Raw genomic sequence first — 18193 nt, forward strand, 5'->3', positions numbered from 1 at the left:
CAGAAACACAAATACTCAAGGAAACCACCAGCCCTCCCTTTAATGACTATGGTATTGTCAGAAAAGATTCTCTGAGCGGACGCAGGAACAGTCACCATCTTCACGATCAAGAGGAAAAACACTGCCAAAACTCATCCCAAAGGTTATATTCTAACCTTTAAAATACCTGTGTAACGCTGGCTGATTTGTCATTTTTACTAGCAAAAATATACACATTTCCTGGGACTGCTTGAGCTCACCTGTTCATAGCACAGTAGCCCCCTCAGAGGGCATTTCCCTTCTGGTGAAATCTCTAAAATCAGTCAGTCTTTGTGGCTTTTGTCAGACAGGAAAGTGAAAGCAGTGGCAATAGAGAAGAATTTCACTTCTTGCCGTCCCGGCAACCAGGGCTGGGTTACCTGCTGGCATTCTCTGGCGTCATCCACGGGGTGACTGTGAGGATCTACAGAAAATGGCACTGCCACTAGGAATGAACATCTTTGGGAGACACAAGAAAGCATTCAATTGCTACAGAACAAAAATGACAATGGCATCATTTTCATTATTATCTATGAATGAGGTTGAGCACTTTAAAGGTCATCTTTCTTCTGAAAGATCATAGATCTCCATGAAAGAGAACAGGCTTCCAAAGTGGCAAGGATTAGATCAGTTTTCTGAGGCAAACTGAGACACAGAGAAGAAAAGTGACTTGCTCAAGGCATACAATAATTTAGCAGAGGATTAATGCTGCTTCCACATCCTCAGAGCCCTGGGGAGACCCTTTTTCCTCCAGGTGCTCCAAACTGCTCCTGACGCCACTTTGAAAGAGGATGGAGCACAGTCCATGAGTGGGAACACTAAGCGTTAGAGTCAGAAAGCCCTCAAATCCTGGTCTTGCCATGTACTACCCACAATAGCAGCTTCTGTATCTCTCTCTGGGCCTGAGATTTTTTGATCTAAAGAATGCAAATAATAATACGCCTATCTTGCATGACTTTGGACACTGTGTGGCTTAAGAGAGGGCTTAATAAGCAGATGCTCAATATATGCTATTTTTTAGCTCCTCTGCCCAATTCTCCATTAATTGGCTTCTAAAAGAATAATGGGAGCATTTTCATTTTCTTAAAACCAAAAATCAGCTTGTAGTGCTACAAAGAGATGTCCCAACTTTCACTGAGAAATAAAAAGCAAAGGTCATTTATTTGTAGAGCTACAACCATGTATCTCAATCTATTTTTGAGTGCTATGTAAAGGCCTGTGGTTTAGTGTAGCTGGAAACCAAGAACTTAAGTAGAAACTGCCATCAACTCAAGCACACTGGAAGTACTATTGAGCATCAATTCAACAAGTGATGATAAGACATGCTATGTCTTTATGTGTTTTTACAATAACTACATTTAACAATTTTGGGATCCATCCTAAGTATAGTCAGAGTACTCACCGGACTTCTTGAAGTTAAAAATAAATAAATAATATTTCTCTAAAATAATATTTTGGTTCATTAAGTGCAATGGGACCAAAACCAGATGGATTGGGCAGCAGGCTTGTTCCCATGGTCCTGAGGCTGCCTTAGAGCAGTGCCAGCTCAAGAGGGCATGATCAATGTCACACATTCCTCACTGCAGGCCCTAATAGATCCTTGGCTCCAGGTTTCCCAGTGTTCAGAGGGAATGCCAGAACACACAAGCTGTGACAGAATCATTTTGCAAGTATCTATATAGGCCAGAGAAATGAGTAACTGCCTTGGGCACTGAAGAGTTCAGGCGACAGCTGGTTTACACCGGACGTGATTAGGATAGATCTCTTTATTTTTTCTGTACAGTAACTGTCACACTTCTTCACACACACACACGCACACATGCAAAGCACACACACACTCTGCAGATCTTAAGGTGTAAACACAGGGATCAGCAGCTTATAACAGAAGTATCCACTCAATGGTTCATGGGATAGTTTGAAAAACACCAGCCTTGCTTAAACCTGATTAGTAATTTACACACACACTCACACCCTTCATTAACAAACAATCATAGAATAGCTTTCAGGTTCTAAATGAGTGCATCATTCTGCTGTTTAGACACTGGGGGTGCAAATGCAAATAAGTTATATATGATCCCCTACTCTCTAAAGGCTCACTTTCTGGCAGGGAATACAGATTAGTACACAGGCAAACCAATCTGAAGGGAGATGTTCTTGGAGTTACAAACAGGAGTAGTACCTAATACCCCCTTTAAAATGGTAATAAGAACATCATCCACTCATCTCGGAAGACTGTTGATGTTTCACAAAGCTATTGCCCAACCTATCATTCACTGCCTGCTTAATTAGTACTTCTGCAGTAGAGAGCTATGAAAGGGGGTTCTTCATTTTTTTAATATTTGAATGTTTGGCCTGAAAAAAATAATTTGACCTGGTATGCTCAATACAAATTAACTGACTAGGTCAGGGTACAAATAAGTGTCCTCGTGTGAAGAAATGGAAAGACATTTATAAAGATATTGACTGTCCTAGGCTTGCTAATAGTAATAGTAACTAGCAAGATAAACAATATTAATTAGGTGATAATAAGATTATATTTTACTGAACTTCTACTAAAACAAAAGATAAAACCATAGAGGCTAAAACATACATTCCTATAAATGCAAGAGTAGTTTTGCTCAATACAGTAGTTCATTTTTTTCTACTCCACCCTCACAAAAAGATCATTAGTTTTGGTCTGCCTGTCCCATGCACCCTCCCTCCCGCAAACCACTCTCATCTACACACTCTATTGAGAGGTTGGCCCTTAAAGGCCACAGGGGTACCTGACCCAACCTACACCCATCATATCCCTCTCCCAGAAATAAGAGCATTAAGATAATGACTTAGATGTGTGTAATGAAGTCAAAGTTCACTGGGACTTGATGTGAGCATGTTGGTCTGTGTGTAAGATGAGAAGGAGAAGAGACCTATCTCTGAGGAAAAGAGAGGAAAGACGTGCCACCAGGGTGGGAAGGGGGTGTAAGGGGGGCAGTGTAGGATGAGACCAAGAGGTCCTTGAAAGACTGAGAGAGTAGCTTCAGTTCCTGGTGGGTTTTCAGTACTTATGGGGCCCTGCTGCATTTTCTGTTCCCATTCTTTGCATTTAGCAAGGTCTGAAACTTAGAGTAAGCTCCCTTTAGTTGACCTAGCCTGAGGGGGTCTTCGTCCTGTGCACCTCACAACACAGGAGGACAAATGCAGCTGCTAATTTAAGTCAGACCCAGAGTGACCTACTTTCATCCAACTCCTTCTATTCTGATAGTCAACTTTTTCTCTCAATTATTCAGAAACATTTACTGAATATCTATCAGGCTGAAGTATGAATTATAAAAAGTTGAAAGAATCTACTGTCAACCCTCAAGGCGCTGTTCATGTTCATGTTCACACCCTGGTCCTCTTCATGACCAATCACGGCTACTTAATGAGCTCACTTGGAAGCCTCCTACTCTCTAATCACCACCTTCTATTTTTTTCAGGTTATTCCCCATCACCAACAATTTTTGACCCCTACCAAGACCTGCAATTCATTGATACTACCACCCTTTCACTCTCCCTTGCCACCTTCATGTCTCAGCCAGCTTAACTTTCAAAGCCAATCCTTATAATCTCTCTCTTACAGACTCTCAACTCTGAGGCCCCGCCTTCATTTCTGTCATCTTCATTTGAGAAAACAAACCCTTTGTCATATCTAAGTTTCTGCCTATCCTATAGTATTTTCAGTCTGAACAACTGATGTGATGGGAGAAAACAAATACATGATTGGTCTCATTCCACATTCATTAACATGAACCCACGTGGGCCTAATGTTACTCAGTAATCATAGTACAACTCCTTAGTCCATTCACCCCCCTATTTCATATTTCTGTTCTCTCTTCAAACCTCCAACACTTCCCCCTGACCTTACATTCTGCTGATATCCTTGCTTTCAATTTCACTGAGAGACTACAAGCAACCAAAAGGGACTGCCTAAGCTACCCTCCTAACCACGTGTGTCCACAGACCCTGTGTGCCCTCTCCTTACTGCTGGGGAAAATCATCCACGTTCCAACGTAAGGCGAACCCCTCCTACTTGTCAACAGTTTTCATCCACTCCAACCCCTTAAGGACATTGCTCTAGCAAGTCTCCCTTTTCCTTCCTTTTTCTATGATTTTTCTCTCTCCTCTTGATTGTTCTGATCAGAAATGTCATTTCTCCCATTTTAAAACAAACAAAAACTACTCTCTTGATCTCACCTACCTCAACAGGGACTCAATTTCTGTGTTTTCCTTTATAACTCCTTAAACTAGTTCTCACATGTGTTGTCTAATTTTTCTCCATCCATTCGCTTTTGAATTGACCACTCTTCCAAAAGAGCAGGTATTGAGGTTATCACTGACGTCCACATTGTTAAATCCAAAGTTAATTTTCAGTCATCTTATTTGATCTCTAAGCAGATTTTGATAGTTTATCAATTTCTCCCTCCCCCTTGAAACACCCTCTTCACTCAATTTGCAGCACATCTCAGTCTCCTGTCTGGGGTTTTCTTTTTCCTTCTTCACTCATCTTTACAATGTATTGCTTATTTTTCTGGCCTCTAAGTACTCCACGGCTTAGTTCTTGGACTTCTCTAACTCACTCCTATGGCCACATCATACAGCCTCCAGGCATTAAATACTATCTATAAGTTGAGATAGCCCACAGTTATATCTAAATCTAGTCCTCAGCCATGAACTACAAATCCAGATACCAACTTTCTATTCAGTATCTCCACCAAGATGTCTAACACATCTCAAAATTTATATGACTAAAGCTGAGCTCCTGGTCATAAGAATCAAACCTGTCCTTCCCCTAGACTTCTTCATCTTGGTAAATGGCAACTCCATCCTCAACAACTTAGGGCAAAAGCCCTTAGGTTTTAGACTGTTTTGAAGGTAGAACCTTCAATGGGACTTGCTGTTAAAATGGTCATCTCTGTCTCTTTTTCTCTCCAGTAACATCCAATAACCAATTGATCGGCAAATCTTAAAGGCTCTACCTTCAAAACAAACCCGCAACCTAAATACTTGTCATCACCCTAATATAAGTCAACATCTCACTATTTATATGTTACAGCAGTAGACTCCAATTTTCCTGCTTCCAACTCTGTTTCTCCAACAGTAGTAGATCTAGATATTTGGGGGACTAAAATTTATAAAACTTGTGGGGCCATATTAAAGAAAGCGTGTATAAAAACATAAATACAAAATGAATATTTAGAACTAGAGAAGATTATCACAACAAGCAACAAATTCTAAAAAACTTACAAGTAATCACATTACAAAATCCAGAAATACAACAATATTTTTGTTAACTATCAGATACACCTCTATAATACTTTTTCCTACTTTTTTGGCCATATACTGTTTGCGTGTGACAAAAAATTCCATATTTTCCATAAAACGAATAGAAAAATAATGCATTCTTCTATCATGGTTGATCAAAAAAATGTAATTTTCTTACCTGGGATGCATAAAACACATAACTTTACCTCCTTTATCCTATAAGCCCTAGGGAAACACTGAGGAATTTTAGAAAAAGACACCATAGGACTTGCATTTTACGAAAGTCACCTTGGCATAACTTTAAAGATTAAGTCTGGTTTAGACAAGAGGCAGGGGAACAATTTAGGGAAATACATTAATAATGCAAGTTCAAAGTGACAAAAGACCTTCTCTTGCTAGAAATAGGGTTACTATTTCAACAACATTCTTTAGCTTATGTGGAAGTCAATGAAAAAAACTCTATTTCAAAATTAGTGAAAAGTCAGTTAAGTTGGCCTCTGCTTATTTTTTTTATATAGATATCAACCTCAAAAAGGCATTGTCTCAAAAAAGACAAGACCTTGAGTTCAGCTTCCAATGTTTAAAGTTAACTTTACTTGATTAGTTAGCATGTAATGATCAGATTTGTACCTGAAAAAGGTTAAATTCATACAAATGTTCATAGTTGGGGTTGACCAACTTCCATATAGTAGGACAGAATTATGGGTCCCTTAGCTATATATGTCAACTGAAAGGAATGAACTTTCCTGTGGCTTACATTTTTTTTTAATGGCCCAAAGTGCCTAGCATTGCTCATGTTACATTGCTGAGGAAACCACATGCCACTCAGGAAAAGATTTCGTTACCTTAATACCCCATCAATGGCAGTTCCTTTTCCCAAACCCTCCAAAAAGTATGTAAACCTCAGACTACAGGCAAATCCTGCAAGTAATAGGTAACATGGTGGCCTCTGATGATAGGAATTTGCATCACTGGGGAGGACACATATATTTATACTTTTCTTAGTTCAGCAATATGAGAGAGAGAAGGTATGGCTGGACAGGAAGATTCACAGCTTTGGTTCCTGAGAATAAAAGATCTGTCTTACCCCACCCTGCGTCCTCACTCTGATTGGGAGGCTTGGGCTGGGTTTAGTCCTTGTGGCATTTCTCCAGCCTGTCAGGATGAACAAGCAAGCATGTTCTCCCCAGCACTACAAGCTTTCGTTAGAGGGCGCTCGCTGCTCCGTGCAGCCAGCAAGAGTAGAAGGGCAGCTGCTGGCAAATTCTGCCTACACCGGAGAGGGTGGGTTTAATTCTGAGAGAGGATTAATAAGCCACAAGGCTACTTATCCAGAGCCATATTCTCTCATCAGCTTTCTCTGTACCAAAATGAACATTTAAATCTTCTTTGTTCAATTCCTGCATCTTATTTCTCAATTCAGTTGGTCCCAAACTCAGAAGGGAAAAAGGCAGTGTCACTTAGAATCTGGGTGCCCCCACTAAAATATATATATATATATATATTTACAGTATCCATATTTTTTAAGAGAGAGAGGAAAAGTAATTTTCTGCTAAACTGAAAATTCCAATGAGGTTACACAATATACCTGGTTCAAGTAGGAGCTTAATAGCTGCTGAATAAATACATGAATGAGGAAATGAAAGTTGAACCAGTTAACCCATTGGTCACATTTCTGCACTCATTGTAACAGTTATGTTTTAAAATCATGTTTGGAATTGAAACTTACTTTTGGAAGCACACTGTATTAGTTTCATGCCCATCACAACAAATTACCAAACACTTGGTGGCTTGAAACAACAGAAATTTATTCTCTCTCAGTTTGGGGGGCCAGAAGTCCAAAACTAAGATGTCCGTAGGGCTGTACTCTTTCAGAGGTTCTACAACAAATCCATTCTTTACCTCTTCCAGCTTCTGGTGGCTGCCAGTGATCCTTAGTCTGGAGACACAGGATTCCAGTCCTGCCTCTGTGGCTCCATCTTCCCTTCTGTGGGTCTGTAATCTCCCTCTGGCTTTCTCTTAGGAAGGTGCTAGTGTATAGGGTCCACTGGAATAATCTCCTTAGCTCAAGATCCTTAACCTAATCACATCTGCAAGACCCTTTTTTTTCCAAATAAGGTAATATTTATAGGCTTTAGGAATTAGGATCTGGTATCTTTGGGTGCCATTACTCAGCCTACTACACCTATCTTAAGTGAAATTTTTCCTGCAGTGACTGGATAAGGAAGGTGTTTCCATCAGACTACCAATGAAAACAAAACTAAATAGAAGAAACTAATGAATGAAAAAGCTGAGACTTAAAACTAGGGAGTTCGACTCCCATGTTCCGAGTCACTACACCTTCCTTGCCTTCACAAAAGAGAAGAATTCACAGATTTACATAAACTGGGAAGTCCAGATAGTTTGTCTTCAACAAAGCTTGAATCAGAGGCTTAAACACATCATCAGGACTTGATTTCTCTGTATCATTCAGCTCACTCTTCCATGTTGACTTTATTCTGGACTCTGTGTTGTGTTCTCTGGAACCTCCCAGCTCACATCGGCCTTGTTGGGTGAAGTCCCATCCCTCCACTCTTCACTGTGGCCAGGAGAATAAGCTCTTTTCATTGGTTATGCTGACTCATATGCCAACCCTGAAGCTAGAAGGTGGAGTGACAGCCCTCCCCAAACTGTGCAGACTCAAAGTGGGGGGAGTGTTTCTCCTAAGTCAGATAAGAGTGCTGTTTCCCAAGTCAGGTTAAAGGATATTGAGAGGCTAAAAACAATGAATGTCCATGGAAGAAGGTTTTCACCTAAAACAGGAAACCATTTCTAGGAAGCAACTGCTCTCATTTCATTTCCTCAGAGACGTTGGTATAACTTTCTTGGACATAAGCTTCTGTACAAATGGCATAGGAAGGACTCCAGCTCACTGCAAAGTATTTCACTAGTCTCTTAACTCTTCTCTGCCTGGTTTCCTTGTCAAATGCAAAACATGGGACAGGTGTACTTAGTCAAAAACTCTGCAAGTCACCACTCTATCCTAAGATTTCTATTATTCCCTAAGTTATCCGCTGGGCTGATAAGAGTTAGTACAAGACAGGTGGCAAGAAGAATTCTTTTCAATGGTCTCTAAATACTTCATAATGTTTTAATAATTTTCACATTCAAGACTCTATAAATTTAACAACAGTTAATGAACTTTGTGGTTACTTCAATGTAAGAAACCATGTTACTACAGAAGCAATGAGTCTCCTATTTTACTTTGAGTCTCCATCCTCCATTTTTCTATTTCAGAGCTTACCAGGTCAGCACAAAAAGAGAAAAAAGCATAAAGAAAATAGGACTGTATTCAAGACATTTGTCAATCAGATATATAATTCCATTCGTTTGCTGATTTTATGAATTTTGCTTAGGTTCCTTCTTCAAGAGCATAGGCAAATAGAAGAAAATTTCTGACAGGCAATGAGAAGAAACATAGCAATCTCGATCCCAAAGAAGCTAAGAGAAGCAGTTGCAAAATTCTCTGTGTGATAAACATTAAGGGCATTATCCCAAATTTATCCCTTCATTTACAGATTCCTCAATTAGAGTCTGTTTTTTATACATGGAAAAAAATTAGTATGTTTCAAGTTCCAAAGCTTTAAAAATCAAATTATTTTGTAATACCAAAGTCAAAATAATTTTCCACCTCATTAAAAAAAAATCTCTCATTTCCATGTTTGTTATAAATTGCTAAGGAACATGGTCTTAAATTCTTCCAAATAATTTTGGGAAGCAAGTAACTAACAGTTTTACTATGTTTACTAATATCATATGTTTACTTAAAATCATTAAAATATAAATGAGGGTTATAAATATTGCTGATCCAAAAGCTGTTTGGTAAGTTGTCACCACTGTGGGCAAAAAAAATAAAATAAACAAAACACAAATCATTTTTCCTGATAGGTTTCTTTAGTGCTTTCTAGCCACATAGTTATTTTAAAGCATTATTAAAATTTATTATGCCTTCATTTTATATATAAAGGAAAAGATTTGTGATTTGGCAATGAAAGAATACACACACACACGCACACACACACACAGAGTCTACTCCTTTCAAACTGGTTAAGGAACAAACCAATATCAACCCTAAATGCATTTATTTGACATGAACATCATGAAATCACATTGAGTTTAATTAAAATCTGTCTGCAAATTTAAATAACTCAAAATTAGACCTAAATGTTTTTTGATCCAAGTGAATGCAAAAGTAGATGAATACCATGTATTTTAATAACTATAAACTAGTATTTAATACACATTACAAAAAACTGATTTTGACATGTGATTTCTAATTATCAAGATTCGTAAATTGTTGGCAGCATAACAAAGAAGCTGGTTAAGCAGCATTGCAGAAATCTATATACTTGAAGAGGAAATCATTTCATATTTTTCTGATTTTGCTCTATTAAGAGAAATATGGGCATGTATTATATGTAAGCACAAAGAACACATTTACTAAAGATATTTGATATTATAACTGTTACCTGTATTTTTAAAGTTTATATTCTTGGATCAAATTCAAGGAATGTTTGGCATGTTCTCACATAAGAATTGCAGCTTATGGAAGATAACACAATCAATTTGTCAGTGCAGCATGAGCAAAGGGTACATACACACGCAGGACTCACTTTTCTTTCTAATCTCATAAACTTTAATCAAATTCTGGAATTAATGCCACTGATATCTTAGACATGCTTCCATTCACACTTAAGTGAATATTGGGAGCATGTTTGAAAAATAGATCCAAGTTACAGACTTAATATATACTTTTTTGAGATAAGAACTTTGAGAAATGAATTCCAATTTTAATTCAAATATAAACTGTAAAATCAGCACTTCACAGCTGTCTGGTGGGATACATGCTAAGGCTCATAGTGAAATATCTCTGACTTCAGTAGAGCCTAAGAGAGGATTCGCAGGAGGACCGCTGTCCTTCTCGTAATGTTAAAACCTTCACTCCATTCTCTTATCTACCTCTCCCTACATCCTGGGCCTTGTGATTACAAAGTGCTAAAGAGAATGTTCCAAAAAAGAAAACAATCTTTCTAGTCCCTTAGAACAATCCCTGCTTTCTCTAAGGGACCCTCAGAACTAGCCTTCTCTCTCTCTCTTTGCTATTTACCTTAATCTCCATAGACCCTCAATGTCTCATCCTTCCTTGAATCACCTCCCCAAACTCTTCATTGTGCCCTAAGAAACCCCAGATCTTTTAGCAGCTAAACTGATATCCACCTGTGTACTCCATATGTTCCCCCATCTTCGTGTTCTAACAACCCTTAAATCCTAAGGACACAGCCTCTCCAGCAGCTCTCTCAAGGGCAACTATTATTTTCTTCTACCCTTCCCATACTCTAGGGCTAGAGATAAACTGAATTTCTTCCTTAATCCTTATTGACACTTCCCAACCATTTCTCTTTTTCCTTAAAAATGGGGAGGAGGATGTTCACAGTACATACACATTCACACTTTACAAGATGATGGTTACACACCCTCTCCGTACTCCTCAAAACTCCAGTACTTTCCATCCCATCTCCTCAGGTAGAGACCTCACTTCTAATTTCACTGAAAAAGTAGGAGCATCCCCTCACCCCAACCTACCAGTCGGCCTGTGTCTGTGTCCATGCCCCTGCCTTCCTCCCAAAACCATGGATGCACTTTCCTTGCTCCTGTCCAAGGCAGTCCTCCTCCTCAACTGACCCAGGAGGAACATATTTCACAGTCTCCTGATTTCCCTCCTACCTGTTCATTTTCCACTTCCTTTGTTAGGTACTCCTCTTCGTGCCCTCTAAATGATAGGAACCTGCAGGGTTTATTTAGTTCTTGGATTTTTTCTCTCCACCTACATTTACTTCTTAGATGGTCATATCTACATCTATGACTACAAATAAAATCTATACCTGTGGTGTCCTATACATTAGCTATTTGCCAACTGTAGCTACTGAGCACTTGAAAATATGGTTAGACTGATTCCTGTAATACTGGATTTTGGAGACCTAATGTGAAAAAATGTAATATATCTCATTAATAATTTTTATATTGACTAAATCTTAAAATGATAATATTTTAGATATTTAAGGTAAATAAATCTATCTTTAATATTACTTCTAGCTGTTCCGTTTTACTAGAAAATTTTCAATTACAACATTTGTGGCTCATATTAGATTTCTATTGGACAATACTGATCCATACATTAACAACGCCAACCTCTCCTATGAGCCCACACTTATAGACCACCTATTTCACATTTTCATTTGTATGTGTAACAGGCTTCTCAAACACAGTGTGTCCAAATCTCAGCTCTGGGTTTTTGCTCATTCAAAAACTATCTCTTTTCCCCATCTCAGAAAGTGGCAATTCTTACCTTCCAGGTCATCAAGTCTAAAGCCTAAGAGTCTTCCTTTCCCTCACATTCCACTCCCAGTCTTTTCAGCAAGTACTGACAACTCACCATCAAAATATATTAAGGGAGTATTTTAAGGAAGCAAGCTTAGAGAACAGGAATGAATAATTAGGAAGTAAAGTAAGGAAGAAGGGAGAACTAATGTAAGAATCCTTTTTGAGTTGACCATCACTACAAGAAACTGGTTGCTTAACTGTTTGGGACCTTCTGAGAAGCTTTACAGAAGTAACTTGAGACCCTCCTGAGGTTCCGGGGGAAGAAGAGGAGACACAGTCACTCACTGGTTCTCATTCTTCCTTCCTCATGGCTTATGTGTCAGTGCTGAGCCCATTCCAACCAAAAAGGAGTCAGGGAAGCCTGGTACATGAACCCCTACAAAATTAGAAGTCACTACAGCAGTGGCTGGAATAAGTGAGGCAGAGAGGATTTCAAGTGGTGTATGAAAGGTTTTTGCCACAAGGCTCAGGAGAACAGATTGTGTTTATCTCTTCCCAACTCCCATCATCAGTATGTCACACTGGTAGCTTGAAATTGGCTACCTTAGAGTACGTACACCATAGAAGCCAGCTAAAGCTATAAATCAGGCTCCTGCCCTCCTCCCACAGACCCAGTTGTTAAACATTTGCTAGCACACCAGTGATGATCAGTTTCTGCTTTTCAGACAGCCACAGCTTAACTAACCTTCTCCAGCTCCTTCTCAGAGCTGTAGCCGCATTAGTTCTTTTTGCACTTCTTTGCAAGTACTTCTGTGCTTCCCTCACATGAGCCATTGCAAATGATTTTCTCACGGCCTAGAATTCCAAGCAGGAATTACTCCTTCTCTGAGTAATTCCTCCTCATCTTTCATATCTTAGCTCAAATGTCATTTCCTCTAGGAGGCCTTTGCCAACCCTACCACTACCCCCACCCCATCCAAGTCCAGTTCATTTGTCATATACGCTCAATCTTTATATAAGTGATTATTTAATTGATATCTGTTTCTCCAGCTGGACTCCAAGTTCCATTAGGGAGCAAATCATAATCATTTTTTCTCACTCTTGTATTTCCTGTACATAGTTGTGTATATTTACTGAACATCTGAACAGAAGTTTTACAATCAGCAGATATTAAAAGCACCTTTAGCACCCTCCTATGAGTGGAACAGCAATTGTTTTAAGAGTATAGAAAAAGAGTCCTCGTATTTGAAAATGTTGGGAGGGGAACACAAGGCATTTTTATGGATGTGTATCACTTGCAGCTATAACCTATGAAGCCAGATCTTAGTCACATAGCTCCATCTAATTGCAAGGGACATGAGGAATAGCTTTTAACCAAGTATCCAGGAAGAAAAGGATATAATAAGATTGGTGAGCACCTAGGCAGTCTGCCCTTTTGAACAGCAAATATCCATTCTTACTTCCTGACCAAACATACTCTTCCTTCTCCCCAAGGAGGCAACACAAACTTCCCCTAAGGCGCAAGGCACCACATCCAGGATCCCTGGCTGTCTATGGTCTCCATCAGGGTCAGATGTGGCTTCTTCTGGTCCAGTAATCACTCATACCAATACCAAAAGTATTTCCACTTTCCCCCAAAAGCACACAACATCCAGCAGTGGAACAGTTGAATAGGATAACCTCAGCAAACACTCCACTTGTGAAAGGGAAAAAGCGAAGACACAGCAATCACTAAACCAAAGTTATAGCATGCTTGTGGGGAGTCAGTGAGAAGCCCCCTAACCCAGAGGTGGGAAAGTTCTTTGAACAGACAATGATTCTGTTCTGGGAGACACTCCATGTTTCATTTTGTTTTAGTGGCCCCCTTACCCACTCTGGGAGTTCTTCCCTTGCTACTTGGCCACATCTTGCTGTTACCCTCCTCAGGGACTGTACACCTTTGTGGTCCATTTCCAGATAAAGCCAGATTATTTTACTTGTAAATGTTCAATTAAATCAAGGTTCATGGTTTCTTTGGCAATGAATTGTTGAAAATATTTGGTAGACTTTTAAATCTATTTTCCTCCAATTAATTCTACATGCCACAAACCACATTCAAAGTCCTTTTTTACATGGTTTTATATTTTATATATAATTTTTATTGAAGTATAGTTGATATACAGTGTTATAGTGGTTTCAAGTACACAACATTTGACAGTTATATATCTTATAAATGCTCACCCCAACTAGTGTAGTTACTGTCAACAGAGAAAGATGTTATAGAACTACTGACTATATTCTCTATGTTGTACTTTCATCCATATGACTAATTTATATTATGATTGAGATTTTGTGCCTCTTTATCCCCTTCACCTATTTCACCCACACACTCCAACCATCCCCCATGGTAACCACCAGTCACCTCTCAGTGCCTAAGAGTCTATCGCTGTTTTTTGGTTTCGTACATAGTTTAAAATCTCCTTTGTATCTTCGCTTCTTTACCTCTTGCCCTAGTCTCTCAACTGCATGGTAAGTGTCTTTGGTTTATCTGAGATACTGGCTTGGGTGGAAAAGACACATCCTTAATCTGATTTCTGCTGCAAAAATAAGTCTTAGTAGACATCTGTTGAAAACAAGGACCCAAACACCTGCTATCTCTCTATACCCTTTCATTTCTGCTTGCAAACCAGCCAATACTTTTCTAAGCTCACCTCTGTTATAATTTCCTAAAGACAGCCAAAACCACCAACATATTTCAGTAAGGCCATTTCCCAATTTCTTCATTTAAAGCTGCAAAGTTCAGTAAGTACGTGGTCTAGATTCGAATGTATTACTGGTGGCAGTTTTACCATTATGTAAGAAGCACTGCCAACCCTTTCATTTGCTGTATCTGTTTCCTTGCTGCTACTCATATGAACCAGACCAACAAATACCACAGCTCTTCTCTATGTTTTAATGCTCTATCTAACTGCTGACCAAATCTAGATAACTCGGCTTCTCAAACATCTCTAAAATCTCTCCCTCTGTTTTATCCCCATGCCATTCCCTTAATTCAAGCCATTCTTTCTCATGATTTACTGTCTTCTCACTGGTCGGCATTGCTTCCAAAATTTAACACACCTCATCTCTGCTGCCAGTAAATGTTCTCAAATGCAAATGTGATCTCTGCAACTTTTCTGTAAAACATTGCTTTTCTTGTTCCCATTACTTTAAGGTTAAATTCAATGTTCTTCAACATCTAGTCCCATCTCTAATTACTTCCCAATCCTAGTGTTTCAGTTACATAAAATCATTTTATTACCCTCAAATACAGCATAACCACTTTCTTGGATATCCATTATCATGTAGATGCTAAGACCTCTGATTAGAAAGGCCTTTTCTCCTTTCTCAGTTAATACTTATTCCTACTTCAAAATTTACCAAAGAGGGAGCCAAGATGGCGGCATGAGTAGAGCAGCGGAAATCTCCTCCCAAAACCACATATGTCTATGAAAATATAACAAACAAAACTCTTCCTAAAATAGACACCAGAGGACACAGGACAACATCCAGACCACATCCACACCTGCAAGAACCCAGCGCCTCGCGAAGTGGTTGTTGTTGTTGTTTTGTTTTGGTGAGTGCTTTTTGGAAGTCTTTAAGGGGCAGGGCGGGACACATAGTCCAGACGCAGGGAATCGGGGGTCTCTGGGCACTCTAACCCCCTGGGAAGCAGGGACTACAGAGGCCCCGTACGGAGATAAATAGACTCCTAGCCGCTCCCCCTCCAACGGGGCTCCACCATTTTGGAGCGGCGGCCTGAGCGAGGCCATGCCCACAGCAAAAGCGGAGATAAACTCCATAGCAGCCAGGCAGGAAGCAGAAGCCCTGTCTGTGCGCAGCAACCCAGCACAAGCCGCTAGAGGTCGCTGCTCTCCCAGGAGAGGAGGGCCACAAACAAACAAGAAGGGAAGTTCTTCCAGCCGTCACTCGTCCCAGCTCTGCAAACTATTCCTATCACCATGAAAAGGCAAAGCTACAGGCAGACAAAGATCACAGAGACAACACCAGAGAAGGAGACAGACCTAACCAGTCTTCCTGAAAAAGAATTCAAAATAAAAATCATGAACAAGCTGATGGAGATGCAGAGAAAAATGCAAGAGAAAAGGGATGAAGTCCGGAGGGAGATCACAGATGCCAGGAAGGAGATTACAGGAGTGAAACAAACCCTGAAAGTATTTATAAGCAGAATGGATAAGATGCAAGAGGCCATTGAAGGAATAGAAACCAGAGAACAGGAACGCATAGAAGCTGACATAGAGAGAGATAAAAGGATCTTCAGGAATGAAACAATACTAAGAGAACTGTGTGACCAATCCAAAAAGAACAATATCCGTATTACAGGGGTACCAGAAGGAGAAGAGAGAGGAAAAGGGATAGAAATTGTCTTTGAAGAAATAATTGCTGAAAACTTCCCCAAACTGGGGGAGGAAATAATCGAACAGACCGCGGAAATACACAGAACCCCCAACAGAAAGGATCCAAGGAGGACAACACCAAGACACATAATAATTAAAATGGCAAGGATCAAGGACAACGAAAGAGTTTCAAAGGCAGCTAGAGAGAAAAAGGTCACCTATAAAGGAAAACCCAGCAGGCTATCATCAGACTTCTCGACGGAAACCCTACAGGCCAGAAGAGAATGGCATGATATATTTAATACAATGAAACAGAAGGGCCTTGAACCAAGGATACTGTATCCAGCACGAATATCATTTAAATATGAGGGCAGGATTAAACAATTCCCAGACAAGCAAAAGCTGACAGAATTTCCTTCCCACAAACCACCTCTATAGGGCATCTTACAGGGACTACTCTAGATGGGAGCACTCCTAAAAAGAGCACAGAGAAAACATCCAACATATGAAGAATGGAGGAGGAGGAATAAGAAGGGAGAGAAGAAAAGAATGTCCAGACAGTGTATATAACAGATCAATAAGCGAGCTAAGTTAGGCAGTAAGATACTAAAGAGGCTAACCTTGAACCTTTGGTAACCACGAATTTAAAGCCTGCAATGGCAATAAGTACATATCTCTCAATAGTCACCCTAAATGTAAATGGACTGAATGCACCAATCAAAAGACACAGAGTAATAGAATGGATAAAAAAGCAAGACCCATCTATATGCCGCTTACAAGAAACTCACCTCAAACTCAAAGACATGCACAGACTAAAAGTCAAGGGATGGAAAAACATTTCAGGCAAACAACAGTGAGAAAAAGCAGGGGTTGCAGTACTAATATCAGACAAAATAGACTTCAAAACAAAGAAACTAACAAGAGACAAAGAAGGACACTACATAAAGATAAAGCGTTCAGTCCATTAAGAGGATATAACCATTCTAAATATATATGCACCCAACACAGGAGCAACAGCATATGTGAAACAAATACTAACAGAACTAAAGGGGGAAATAGAATGCAATGCATTCATTTTAGGAGACTTCAACACACCACTCACTCCAAAGGACAGATCCACCAGACAGAAAATCAGTAAGGACACAGAGGCACTGAACAACACAGTAGAACAGATGGACCTAACAGACATCTACAGAACTCTACATCCAAAAGCAACAGGATATACATTCTTCTCAAGTGCACATGGAACATTCTCCAGAATAGACCACATACTAGCCCACAAAAAGAGCCTCAGTAAATTCCAAATTATTGAAATTCTACCAACCAATTTTTCAGACCACAAAGGTATAAAACTAAAAATAAATTCTACAAAGAAAACAAAAAGGCTCACAAACACATAGAGGCTTAACAACATGCTTCTAAATAATCAATGGCTCAACGAACAAATCAAAATAGAGACCAAGGAATATATAGAAATAAATGACAACAACAACACAAAGCCCCAACTTCTGAGGGACGCAGCGAAAGTAGTCTTAAGAGAAAAGTATATAGCGATCCACGCACACTTGAAGAAGGAAGAACAATCCCAAATAAATAGTCTAACATCACAATTATCGAAACTGGAAAAAGAAGAACAAATGAGGCCTAAAGTCAGCAGGAGGAGGGACATAATAAATATCAGAGAAGAAATAAACAAAATTGAGAAGAATGAAACAATAGCAAAAATCAATGAAACCAAGAACTGGTTCTTTAAGAAAATAAACAAAATAAATAAGCCTCCAGCCAAACTTATTAAGAGAAAAAGAGAATCAACACAAATCAACAGAATCAGAAATGAGAATGGAAAAATCATGACAGACTCCACAGAAATACAAAGAATTATTAAAGACTACTATGAAAACCTATATGCCAACAAGCTGGAAAACCTAGAAGAAATGGACAACTTCCTAGAAAAAAACAACCTTCCAAGACTGACCAAAGAAGAAACACAAAAGTTAAACAAACCAATTACGAGCAAAGAAATTGAAACGGTAATCAAAAAACTACCCAAGAACAAAACCCCCGGGCCAGACGGATTTACCTCGGAATTTTACCAGACACACAGAGAAGACATAATACCCATTCTCCTTAAAGTTTTCCAAAAAATAGAAGAGGAG

General features: G+C 39.3%; 1 protein-coding gene across 1 annotated transcript in view; it reads right to left on the reverse strand.

Moving 5' to 3' along the window:
• Positions 1–302: 302 nt before the first annotated feature.
• LOC118924894 (IQ domain-containing protein M-like) overlaps positions 303–18193 on the reverse strand; it is a 30914-nt gene continuing 13023 nt past the window's right edge. The window contains exon 4 of the mRNA XM_036910127.2: positions 303–463. Coding sequence (XP_036766022.2) covers positions 303–463 — 161 coding nt within the window. The remainder of the gene's footprint in view (positions 464–18193) is intronic.

Source organism: Manis pentadactyla, chromosome 1, assembly GCF_030020395.1.
Source record: "Manis pentadactyla isolate mManPen7 chromosome 1, mManPen7.hap1, whole genome shotgun sequence".
Classification (NCBI taxonomy): Eukaryota; Metazoa; Chordata; class Mammalia; order Pholidota; family Manidae; genus Manis; species Manis pentadactyla.